The 12,851-nt window shown below is 37.7% G+C and overlaps 3 protein-coding genes across 3 annotated transcripts; 2 read left to right on the top strand and 1 right to left on the bottom strand.

Annotated features, from left to right (window-relative positions):
- The first annotated feature begins 450 nt into the window (after positions 1-450).
- LOC111792487 (pumilio homolog 1-like) lies at positions 451-6,077 on the top strand. Its single transcript, XM_023673995.1, has 9 exons — positions 451-1,483; positions 1,733-3,270; positions 3,360-3,501; positions 3,601-3,708; positions 3,863-4,075; positions 4,174-4,284; positions 4,386-4,580; positions 5,030-5,204; positions 5,471-6,077. The coding sequence occupies exons 1-9, from the start codon at positions 830-832 to the stop codon at positions 5,518-5,520; spliced, it is 3,186 nt and encodes a 1,061-aa protein (XP_023529763.1). The 5' UTR covers positions 451-829; the 3' UTR covers positions 5,521-6,077.
- Positions 6,078-6,113: 36 nt separating this feature from the next.
- On the bottom strand, positions 6,114-8,141 carry LOC111792496 (ribulose bisphosphate carboxylase/oxygenase activase 2, chloroplastic-like). The gene is made up of 6 exons (XM_023674007.1): positions 8,008-8,141; positions 7,545-7,879; positions 7,357-7,465; positions 7,193-7,278; positions 6,633-7,105; positions 6,114-6,552 (listed from the first exon to the last, which is right to left on the bottom strand). The coding sequence occupies exons 1-6, from the start codon at positions 8,050-8,052 to the stop codon at positions 6,272-6,274; spliced, it is 1,329 nt and encodes a 442-aa protein (XP_023529775.1). The 5' UTR covers positions 8,053-8,141; the 3' UTR covers positions 6,114-6,271.
- A 3,624-nt stretch (positions 8,142-11,765) lies between these two features.
- Positions 11,766-12,492, top strand: LOC111802204 (LOB domain-containing protein 33-like). Its single transcript, XM_023686477.1, has 2 exons — positions 11,766-12,068; positions 12,141-12,492. Exons 1-2 carry the CDS (start codon positions 11,766-11,768, stop codon positions 12,474-12,476), a joined length of 639 nt encoding a protein of 212 aa, XP_023542245.1. The 3' UTR covers positions 12,477-12,492.
- Positions 12,493-12,851: the final 359 nt, after the last annotated feature.

Below are 12,851 nucleotides of genomic sequence, written 5' to 3'. Positions count from 1 at the left end.
TTTTTTTTTTTTTTTTTTTTTTTTTTTTTTTTTTTTTTTTTTTTTTTTTTTTTTTTTTTTTTTTGTAGAATATTTTATTTTCTATAAATTCTAATTTTATTGTGTTTCGATCTAAATAAAACTTTATAAAAATTTTATTAATTTTCAGAAATGATGTGTAAATTTATTTCTAAAAAGAGAAAATTTTCCAAAATTTAGAAAGTGAAAAATCTGAATAAATTCCAACAAAACATTTTTTTTATATCCTTCCATTTAATTCCTTTTATTTATATTTTATTTTTCATAAAATAAAATAAAATAAAATAATTCCAAAATAGGCAAAATCATTTTGCATTAATCACTGAAATAAAACCCTAAAAGATATCTCGTTCACTAGAATCAATCCTGACCGTTCATTATTGTATTGAACGGTTTTGATCGTTCCACCACTTGCTTATCATTCCTTTCTTCACTTCACTGTCTCTTTTCTTCGCGTTCTTCTTCTTCTCCTCTGTGAAAAGAGCGAACAACAAAAATGGCTAACCCCTTCTTCTTCTTTGATCATTTTTTCTCTCTACACCCAATCTGATGCTCATATTACTGTAATCTAAATTCTAATCAATAACTTAAAAGAAACACTAAATTTTACGCACGGAGATATTTCCATTTCCCCCCTTTTTTGGTTCTTATGCCTTTTGTTTGGATTCTTGTAATGAAGCTATGAGATTGTAATTTTTGAAGCTGTGAATCGGTTGTTTGAGTGTTCGATCGATTTTGAGCTCGTTTTTAGCTCAAAGTTGGGAGCTTTTTAAGGCTGTTCTGTATTTCGTTTTGTTATCTGATTTTAGTTATGGTCACCGATACTTATAATAAATTGGGTACCGATATTTCACTGCGATCGGCGCTGAAAAGTGGCGATTATGGTGAAGATTTGGGGATGTTGATGCGGCAGCAAAGGCAACAGCATGAAGCTATGAGTGACAGAGAGAAGGAGCTCAGCCTTTGCCGGAGTGGCTCTGCACCGCCGACCGTGGAGGGCTCTTTAAATGCCGTCGGAGGTATGTTTAATGCTTACGACTTATTGGGATTCAACAAAAGTACTGGGAAAGGTTTTATCTCTGATGAAGAGCTTCGTTCTGATCCTGCTTATGTTAACTATTACTATTCTAATGTGAATCTGAACCCTCGCCTTCCGCCGCCGCTGCTGTCCAAGGAGGATTGGCGGTTTGCGCAGCGGTTGCACGGCGGAGGCACTGGGGGATTGGGAGGAATTGGAGATAGGTGGGAAGGTGGTAGAGTTGTTGGTGGTGGTGGCGGTGGTGGTGGTGATGAAGGGGTTAATGGGAATGGCTCACTTTTCATGTTGCAGCCTGGAGTTGGAACCAATGAGGATTCTGGTATTGAATCTAGGCGGGTCGGTGGCGATTGGACCGGCGATGGCCTTATTGGGCTGCCGGGGCTGGGACTTGGGAGTAGGAAGAAAAGCATTGCTGAGATCCTTCAGGTGATCACGCTTTTGATTGTTTTATATGAGGCTCTGGATAATAATCTAGATTATGTGTTCTTTTGTTCATTTATGTTCTTGTAAGATGTCTTTTTTCCCTTAAGTAGTTGTGAACTTGATCAAATTCTTTGTGCTAACTCAGATGATTCTAACATTACTGATACTTATCATGCATACTGCTTCGAGGCTAATAGAAACTTTGTTGATTTAAGTCTCTGCTACATGTTTTAATTTTGTTTTTTGTGGCAGGATGATTTAAGCAATGGAATATCCATCTCCCGACACCCTTCTCGTCCGACTAGCCGCAATGCATTTGACGACACGCTCGAAGCTTCAGAAAGCCAATTTGGTTACTTACATCAAGATATGGCAACAATGGGTGGGAACAAACAGGGGATGTCTGCAGTCCAAACCTCTCACCCTCATACTTATGCATCAGCTGTAGGAGCCTCCTTGTCAAGAACTGCAACTCCCGACCCTCAACTCGTAGCAAGAGCTCTGAGTCCTCGTATTCCTCCAGTAGGTGGTGGGAGGGTATCCGGCACTGTGGATAAAAGAAATGCTTGCGGTCCGAATTCTTTCAATGGTGTTTCACTGAAGGGGAGCGAATCTCCAGACCTGGTGTCTTCTTTTTCTGGCATGAATTTGTCATCAAATGGTATTCTAGGTGATGAAAGCCACTTGCAGTCGGATATTCAGCAGGAGATCGATGATCATCGTAACTTCTTCAACCTGCAAAGTGAACAAAATGATATGAAAATGTATTTAAGTCATAAGAACTCGGAATCTGGGAAGTTTCATATGCATTCACCTTCTCAGTCAACTAGAGGGTCTCATCAGAACAATTCTCTCGTGTTGGGTGTCGATCATGCGGAATTCAATAAGCAAGCTGTTTCTTCGCCTACTTCGTATATGAAGGGGCCATATAAACAAACACTTGATAACGCACGAGGTTCGCCATCTCACAATCAGAATATCGATAATGCTAATTCTTCTTTCTTGAATTATGGATTCGGTGGCTATACGACTCATCCCCCAGTTTCCTCCATTGTTGGGACGACCCATCTTGGCAGTGGTAATTTACCACCGCTGTATGAGAACGCTGCTGCTGCATCAGCAATGGGAATGAGTGGCATGAATACTAGAGCATTCAGTGGATTAGCTTTAGGATCAAATATGTTAGAGACAGCCAACGAATTTCAAAAGAACAACAGGTTGGAAAATCATAATGCAATGAATGCTATGCAGTTACCTGCATTGGATCCATCTTACATTCAATATTTGGGATCAAACGATTACGCTGCTGCTGCTGCTGCTGCAGCTCAGGTGGCCGGGATTAGTGACCCCCCTTTGGATGGTGAAAGCTTGATGGGTAATGGATATATGGATTTATTGGGAGTCCAGAAAGCCTACCTGGGAGCATTGCTTTCATCTCAAAATTCTCAATATGTTCTTCCCTATTATGGTAAATCTGGAAGTTTAAATCAAAACTACTATGGCAACCCCGGATTCGGTCTTGGCATGTCGTATCCTGGAAGTCCGTTAGCTGGATCCCTTCTTCCTGGCTCTCCTGTTGGGTCTGGTAATGCTATCAACCACATCGGTAAGGCCTTGCGCTTCTCTTCGGGAATGAGAAATTTAGCTGGAGGTGGCATGGGAGGTTGGCATTCTGAAGCTGGTGGCAATATGAATGGAGGTTTTGTGTCTTCTTTGCTGGATGAGTTTAAAAACAATAAAAGCAGATGCTTTGAACTTTCAGAAATTGCTGGGCATGTTTTCGAGTTCAGGTATTTGCCGTTGGACGATTTATATTTCTATGCTGTTACGAAATGCAGCCTGTCTTGAATTTGAATGCTTTTGTTTTCCTTCTAAACAGCTCCGATCAATATGGTAGTCGTTTCATTCAACAGAAACTTGAAACTGCTTCTGAGGAAGAGAAAGACATGGTTTTCCATGAAATTATGCCACAAGCTCTTTCCTTAATGACCGACGTTTTCGGTAATTATGTCGTTCAGAAGGTATTGTTTTGCTTCTAACTTTCACATGTATGCACTTTCCTAATAATTTTTCGGTTTTAATGATGAGTGTCGAGTTGTTTATTGTCTTTTGGGATCCAGTTTTTTGAGCACGGAACTGCATCTCAAATAAGGGAACTAGCTGATCAACTCAACGGACACGTGCTAGCACTCAGCCTTCAAATGTACGGTTGCCGAGTGATTCAAAAGGTCTGTATTGCCTGCCTGTTTTCCTTGGAACATCTCCCCATCCCAATGATATTAAATTCCCTTTCGCTCGTTGACATATTGGTGTTCGAGATGAAGTTTCGTTTCATTTTTACACTGTAACTGAAATATTATGGTCTCTAAAACGTCATTTCAGGCAATTGAAGTCGTCAACGTCGACCAGCAGACTAAAATGGTTACAGAACTAGATGGTCATATCATGCGTTGTGTTCGTGACCAAAATGGGAACCATGTTGTGCAGAAGTGTATCGAATGCATTCCTGAGGACGCAATTCAGTTCATTGTCTCAACATTTTATGACCAAGTCGTGACATTGTCGACTCATCCGTATGGTTGTCGTGTTATTCAGGTATGGTTGTATTCTCTGGTTTTTTGACTAAAAATTGTCATTATATGAAACTTTCTATGATAATCATGCTAAAATCGTACAAAAACTTTCCCCCCCAGAGAGTTCTTGAGCACTGCCACAACCCAAAAACACAGCATATAATGATGGATGAGATTTTTCTGAATGTCTGCATGTTGGCTCAAGATCAGTATGGAAACTATGTTGTGCAGGTTTGTTATTAACGAAGGCGCTCTTTTAATTGTACAACGTTTTCGGATCTTTTGTCGCTGAAGCACATTAATTTACTAAGTTGTTGTCCCTGTTCTTTCAGCATGTCCTGGAGCACGGGAAGCCACACGAACGTTCTGCTATTATTAAGAAGTTAACTGGGCAGATAGTTCAAATGAGTCAACAGAAATTTGCCTCGAATGTCATTGAGAAATGCCTAACCTTTGGAACTTCTGCTGAACGCCAGGCCTTGGTGAACGAGATGCTCGGTACCACTGATGAAAACGAGCCCCTTCAGGTGTTTTTCTACTATCTCCCTGCATTTTTTTTATATGATCAACAGATTGTCCCGCCCCCTACCGCCACTGTACGTTTTTATTCTGAGCATGAACTTTTATTTTCTTCAGTTTCGTCATTGTTGTGCTGTAGATTCTAATCCTTCCAAGTTAATGTGGAATTTAAACCTTGGAACATCCTATTTATATTTCACGAAACTATTTTTTTTCGAAGGATGATCGGTCTATTCAAATGCGTCTTCATTTTCTTTGCCTCCAATTCAGATGATTGGATGGCGATGACATTATTCTTATGAAAACGAAAAACCCGACAAATCTTAACGTGCTTCATTCTGTTGTTGAATCTCTTTGCCTCCAATTCGGATGATTGGATGGCAACGACATATGTTTTCTTTTGAGAACGAAAAACCCAACAAAATCTTAACGTGCTTTATTCTGTTTTTGAATCCAGGTTATGATGAAGGATCAGTTTGCAAACTACGTTGTACAGAAAGTGCTGGAAACTTGTGATGACCAGCAACTTGAACTAATTCTTAACAGGATAAAAGTTCATCTAAATGCTTTGAAGAAGTATACCTATGGTAAGCACATAGTCGCTCGTGTGGAGAAACTCGTCGCTGCTGGAGGTACATTCTCTCGGTCTACCGATTATTTACTGTTTCTTTTTCGTTTACTTTTGCACAAGGTAGAACATCGCCTAGAATTTGATAGATACACTCGGTAAATGACCGAAATGGAAACAAATAACAAGTGAGAATAAAACAGGACAGCTAGCTGAAGTAGTGGCATGAATACTTGATCTACATTTTTGATAACAACGATCGATCTTGATTGATATTATACCATTACTTCAACGTTGCGGTATCTAAAACGATCTTAAATTGTATGACAGAGAGGAGGATTAGCATTCTGACTCCGAAGCCAGCACAAATGGTGGGTTAGGAAAACAGGGAAGTTGTACAGCTAACTGAGGATAGCACAAAGCGCAGTGTCTGTTTCCGCTTCGTCGAACATCTGTCTAGTAAGTAATAGCGGCTGTATCTATGTGATTCAGATAGAAGCTGACTTGAAATAAGAAAAAAAAAAGGTAGAAAAAAGCTAAAAACAAAAACAAAAACACAAAAAAGAACTGTTGGCTGTACATTTTATAATCTGGGAGTATAGAGAAAGTGAAGAAGGTTTGAAGAGATTGAGGGACAGATGAACAAAGCTCTGATGGCTCTGCCCCTAAACTGATGAGATAAGAAGTTTAGTATTTGAGTTTTGTTTTAGGGTGTAAAAATATGGGTGGGAAACGAGTTCTTTAATGGGATGTGGTTATGATGATCATCAGATCATGGTTTGTACAAATATTAGCTGTTGGAGTTCTTCTTTTGTTCTTCTTTTTATCATTATGTATCAGATTTTGATTCTTCATCTTTGTTCTTTCTTATCAGAGTTTTGTTTTTCCTCTTGTATAAGGATTGATTGATTTAGCAGAGACCATTTTTCTGGTTGTTTATGATTGGGTTTGTCTTGTTCTTGGCATAAATGAGTAGCAAACGCAACAATATATTCTTTATATTGATATGTGATTTTGGTGCCACAAAAGAAGAAAGAACACAAAAAGGCCTGAAAATTTTAGATCAGATAAACCCCATCATCTCCATTTGATGTCTGCAACACTGTATGAGTTCAGATGAGAAGGGGTTTCTTAAAAAGCTCCTCTGTTAATGGCATCTTCATTGGCATTGCCAAGAGCAGCTTCATTCAAGTACTTGTCAGCCAATTGCACCCTCTTCACATTCTCTTGCTCTTGCACCAGCATGTTACCATACTCCAACAGCTTCTCCACTGTCATCTTTGGCTGCTCGAACTTCGGTGGTGGGTCTTTCGAGTTCACCAACTTCTTCCCCACCGTGTCGACTCCAACTCCGATGATCCACTTCCTTACTTCGTCGTCGTATACTCTTGCCCTCAGTGCACCGAAGAAGTCTGAAAATCAGGTTATTTGAAATCAGGAGTGATGAGAAAATATGTGATCGGTTTAAACTTTTGAGTTACGAGGAACTAACCAATAGATTGGCCGGGGAAAGTGTCGACCAGCTTGACGACGTCCTCATCAGGGACATTGTCTGTCCTAAAGATACCTTTGCAAACACCAATACGATCCTCCCTAGTGGGAGCCCAGTAGAATTTCTCCATACGACCATCACGGATGAGGGGAGCATAAAGGGTTGAGAAATCATTACCAGTGACGATGATCGGAACACGAGGGTTGTCCTCCTTGTTGTACATACCAGGAAGCTGGACGTTTGTTGGGTTATCAGCGATGTTCATGAGGGTAGCGTTAACCATCTGGTTGTTGACGGTGTACTGCGTGGTGCCACCAAGACGACCAGCACCGGCGTCGAGATCGTTGATGAAGAGACAGGACATTTTTCCTTTCTTGATAATGTCAGCCGCCTCACGGTACCTTTGACGGATCAACTTCGCCGGCTCTCCGGCGTTGCCACTTTCCAATTCTCCGGCACTCATCATGATTGGGCTGTAAGAAGATCAAACACTAGTGTTGGAGCAAAATTTTGTTATACAACTATGAAATTTGCAAGCTCAAAGTGTGATCTTGACTCACGTGATACCCATCTTGGCAAAAACAAGCTCACATTGGAAGGATTTTCCTTGTCCTTTGCCTCCCCAAATACCCAAAATGAGAGGAACCTAACCAAAATCGACCGTTCGTTAGAGTCACGAGTGAAGCACGAAATTTTCATAAAAATAGATGGAGAATTTAAAAACCTTGATGTTGGGAAGGGACATAAAGTTCTTGGTGATGTGCACGACCAACTTGTCCATGAAAGCGGGAGCAATGTAGAAGCCATCCAATAAATTGTCCAATCCCTCGTATCTATAAAAACAAGACCTCATAAAACAAGACCACAAAACACGAACACTAGTATTGTAAAAACAAACTCGGTCATACGTACGTTTTAAGTCCAGTACTAAGATACTCGTAAGAGCTCATAATAGCATTATGGGTTCCACTTTGCATGGGAGCTTGGAAAAGGGTGTCAACCATTCCCTTTCCTCTTGTGATATCTTGTTGGTCATCGGATATGTCATAGGCAAGCCCTCTCCACCTGTCTTTCGATGTCTGCTTGTCGAGATCTTCGTCGGCGGGGGCGTCCGATGCCACCACCTTGAAGCTGCCTGGCGAGGCCTTTGGGCTGGCAATTCTCGAATTCACCACTTTCTTCAAGCTGCTTCCGAAGAACACTGAGCTCGGAACTGAAGTCGCCGAGCTAGAGCCATTCAAGCTTAGCTGAAACACACACATCAACATCAAGATTAAACCATGTCATTTCCTCTTACATTAATATTTCTATCAAGTTAAGCTAAAGAGAAGCGCGAAATGGGAATCGAGATCGGAGAAGGGTAAGAACGACTCACGGGTGCATGGTTGATGACTCCGACGGAGGCAGCGGAGGCAGCCATCGAACTCGACGAGTGACGGGAGAGTAAAGTTGAGAAGAAGGCTGAATTTGGAGAAGGATGTTTGGACGAGAAACGGCAGAGGGCAGTGAGGGAGGCTTTATAGAAGCATGGATGAAGGCTTCATTGCATTCAAGAATGATGGCCTAACCATGAGTTTCAAGAAGTGTCAGCAGCCACACAGTGAAGATGAGCTGAGAGGACACGTGGCAGCAGGACAAGGTTTGTAAATTGATCTTCGAAGAACCTTAGTGGTTGGCTTTAAAGGGACTTTCTTCTCCATAAACAAATTTGGGTATTTCATAATTATCATAACACCCACAACACCCTAAGTTAAACCAAGCTCACCCATTGGTCCATTTTACATGTTTTTTTTTTCTTTTTTAACGTTATTATGTGCATGTTGTTACCCGAGCAAATCATTATGTTTATTGTGAGATCCCACGTTGGTTGAAGAAGGAAACAAAGCATTTCTCCATAGTGGACGTGTTTTAAAAACCTTGAGAGGAAACTCGAGAGTGAAAGCCTAAAGAGAACAATATCTGTTAATAATAGGTTTGTGATGTTCCAGCAAGGACGTTAGACCCCAAATGAGTGTGTAAAAAGTAAAAGAGTTACGAGACGATTTGAATCACAAGTTGTATGGGAGGCCCATTTGTGCATACCAATTTTGGAGGTACACCAAATAATTGAAGTGTGATTGCATGTTGAGGCAAATAAGAGGTGAAGAAGAAGGGATAAGGATAGGTTCATTTTCAGCCTTCCTTCTTCATTAGCCTAACCCATTCTATTCTATTCCATTTCATTTTCTTTCTACTCTCTACTATTTTGTCCCTCGGTTTAGTCCTCGGCCCCACAATGGGGTCGAGCGCACGAGCCACACTCGACCTCTTCTAAGTTAGTAATGGACGTTTTAAAATATTAATATATCTCATCCATATCTTTTATTCTTATATAGATAACGTACCATATTTATTTATTTTTTTTCTTAAAAAAAAATTTAAATATAACATAGTGAATAAATATCCAATTTGAACATAGCTCAATGAATAAATTAAAATTATACCCACATTTTTTTTTTCATGTATCTACTATGTGTATATAAATATTTCTCGCATCAAGTGAATTGTTAGGGCAACCCCTTTTCTTCTCGACCCATTCAAACCCTAAAATACAATCCCGACATGACTTTCATAGGTAATGTAACAACTCAAACCCACCGCTAACATATACAGTTCTCTTTAGATTTTTTTTTTCTTTTAGAATTTTCCTCGTATGCAGAGGTTTTCACAATTTTATCAGAAATGATTCGTTTCCCTCTACAACCAAGGTGAGATCTTACAAATAACATATACACCATTAGTTTAACGTTCTTCCATGTCTAAAGAACGTTGTTACTACTTATAACTATATAAAATTTAACGAAACAAGTAGTATATATCAATCATTGTCGAGTAAAAAGGATTAAAACGTAAATAAAAATTGTTTCAATCAATCAATCGAGAGTCGTTTCATTAGGGTGTGTGTCGTTGTCTGCAAGTTGGGTTGATTGACACCCTACATTTTAAAACTATATATTATAAGTATAGGAGAATTTAGAGCACTATGACCAAAACATTGAATAATTAAAGAAAAAAACATTATAGTTAAACTCGAAAACCAATAAGCCAACCTCCACCATCCTCTAACTATTTTTCCCATGCATCTATCTTTTTATATTACCAAAATCAAATCATCCAAAGATTTGACACAAAGTCAATGTAATCACAATTTTTTTTAATTTTTTTTTTTAAAATAATGCTTAAACATTTTTGTTTTTATCATCAGAAAAAATATCGTCTTGAATTATAAATTTACTTTACGTGGTTCAGAGAAAGTTAGAATTTAAATCTTTAACATTCGTTCCTATTTATTTAATAAAATACTCAAAAGTAGTATTTACTCGAGAAATTATTTACGAAAATTCTAACTTTTAAAATTACGGGTAAAGTTGGATGCGTTTATTATTGGAAAACACTGTTACTTATGCTGCTTTGAGCCTTTGCGTTGCATTGGGAAAATAAAAAAGAAAATAATTAAGTGGCCAACAGCCAAACCCAAACCCAAACCCTATTAGTTTTTAAGATTAAAATATTTACACAATTTTCTTAATTAATTATTAACTAATTTTCTTATCGGGTGTATTTTTGTAGCATTCGGATAACGATTGTGTGACACTTATTCTAATTCGACGAATAAGTTGGTCGTGTGAAATTTATATTTTATGGACAATATCGACGTATGCTTAAGTCTTGGGTCACATTTGAGAGAAATGTTTTAGAAAATGTGAGTGAGAAAATATGTTGAAAACAAATTTTTTTAAAAAAATAATATTATAAGCTAAAAACGAATACGCAACAACAATGACTTTGATAACATATAACTTAAGTAGGAAGAATTGACAACTACTCACATCTCTCCATAATACATTAGAGAGCATTTTAGCTCTTGTAGACATGATTTTAGTAACAGGTCAATATATATCGACACAACAACAATAATAAATGTTTATCTAACATGAAACCAATTAAAAGGTGTTTGAATTGAGTACGTGAACAACACATCTTGGACAAGCATGACTGAGACATCCGACACTGTTTTTTTTTTTTTTCAAAAAATTGCACAAAAAAAAGGTTTTTTTTTTTTTTTTTTTTTTTTTNAAATGCTATGAAATGTTGCACCTACCCATCTATTGATTTTGACTATAAAGCATTATAATAATGAAAGGAGGTCGGGAAATTGAAATTTACTTGAGGGGTTTTTTAAAAAATAATAAATAAATATATTTTTTAATTCATAAAATAAAAAAAATAAAAAAAATCATTTGTTTACTATAATTTTAATTTCATCTATCTATGAATTTAATAGGTATTATTATAATTTTAATCTTTTTCACATGTTTTAAAAAAATTATAGATAAAGAAGTACAATGAAAATAGTTAATCTAGAAGTTTAAATCTTCATAATTATACGAATTTGAAATTATCAATTAATATATCATATTTTGTAATTGTTACAAATGATTTGATCAAAATTATTCGTAAAATTATTGGTATAGAGCCATATAAATGGGGATCATATACAATGAGTTTGTATAAGACTAAACCACATAATATTTAATCCGTTTTTATATATCTATTAGATTATCCTATTCAATCTTAATTTTAAGTGAGCTATGAACTCGAAGATTTACATGGGTGAGAGTAACGTTCGAAACTGATGAAGTATGCTTACCATTTTGAGGACTTGACCAAATTTGAGTTTCTTAATGTATTCATACAAACTACGTGGAATTTCAGAAACCGACAAAAATTTGATACTCTCTACAAAATAATACTGATATTAGATCAAATAACTAAACACGCTTCATCAAGTTGGGTGTTTGAGCCTCATGATCATATTCGGATAAGAACGAGTCTCATAATTTAGATGAAGAATCTTTCGAAAAATAGGGTCTTTTAAGGCACAAATTAGGAAAGGCATTGCCCCAATGTGAGACTGACATTGTAGGCCACCAAGGAGACCCCAAAAAGGAAAGCACATACGCATAACTTTAGCTGAAAAGGAAAAAAAGAAGGCAAATGATGGGTTATAAAGACCAACATCTCTTCTTAATTTGATCAAACTTTTGCTTCCTTTTTTAAGTACTTACTTACTTTTATCATATAATTCAGACAATGACAGGGCTTACCTCTTCTTCTTCTTCTTCTTCTTCTTCTTCTTGCGGTGCCTGCAAGTTTCTTAGACGAAAATGTAGTAATCACTGTGTTTTTGCTCCTTTCTTCACCTATGATGAAGCTACTTCCCACTTTGCTGCTGTTCATAAAGTGTTTGGTGCTAGTAATGTCTCCAAGCTTCTCTTGCACCTCCCCATGCACATCCGAAGCCACGCTGCGATTACTGTTGCTTATGAAGCTCTCGAGCGCATGCGAGATCCTACTTATGGTTGTGTTGCACATATCTTCGCGTTGCAACAAGAGGTTGTTCTAAAACTTTAAAACTTAAAGTCGATGATTAATGCTTTCTTAGCCTGTCAAATATTTTTCTTGTAGATCGTGAGTTTGCAAGAAGAGATAGATATGTTAGGGAGCCAAATTGCCAACTTCACTGCCGATATGGACAACGTTGCAGTGGTCGAGAATCCATGTATAGAGCTTCAAGTCTCGAAACAGTTGAATGATTTGGTGATGAACACAAATGATTATCAAAACGAGTTGCTCTCTCAACTACCGACTTTTGATGAAGTCGAAACTAATGATGCTCAAATGATATCTCCATTGTTTTGTATCGGGGAAGAAGAAGGGTTTTTCGGGTGCAACCCAAATAACGCTATGGAGAATTCAGCCTTTGATGTATCCGTTGATGAAAACTTTGCTTATCTATGGTAGTTGATCTTGATGTATCCATTTTGTTTGGATTTTTCTTCGTTTAAAACGACGAAATCTAAAAAATTGAATGATTTTCAATCCAAATATAATCGACTATAAGATTATCTAACGAGTCCTCTAAAGGCTAAAACAAGTCATCATGCTACCAAAACCATTATTTGTTAATTTACTCCAACAAGTTCAAAGCACTAAAAGAAAAGCCATTTGAGACATGAACGAATGGATTGTAGAGAAATAAAGTTAAGAGAAGTATACAAAACATAGCACTGGGTGCTTTTAAACCAAGATCACATCCATTCTTTCATGGCAGCTCCACAGCCTCGCCAACACGACCCCGATATTACGAACTCTCTCTATTCTGGTTGAAAAGCTTGA

This window comes from Cucurbita pepo, chromosome LG01 (genome assembly GCF_002806865.2).
Source record: "Cucurbita pepo subsp. pepo cultivar mu-cu-16 chromosome LG01, ASM280686v2, whole genome shotgun sequence".
NCBI lineage: Eukaryota > Viridiplantae > Streptophyta > Magnoliopsida > Cucurbitales > Cucurbitaceae > Cucurbita > Cucurbita pepo.
Note: the sequence above shows the minus strand (reverse complement) of the source record. Positions and strands in the feature narration are given on the sequence as shown.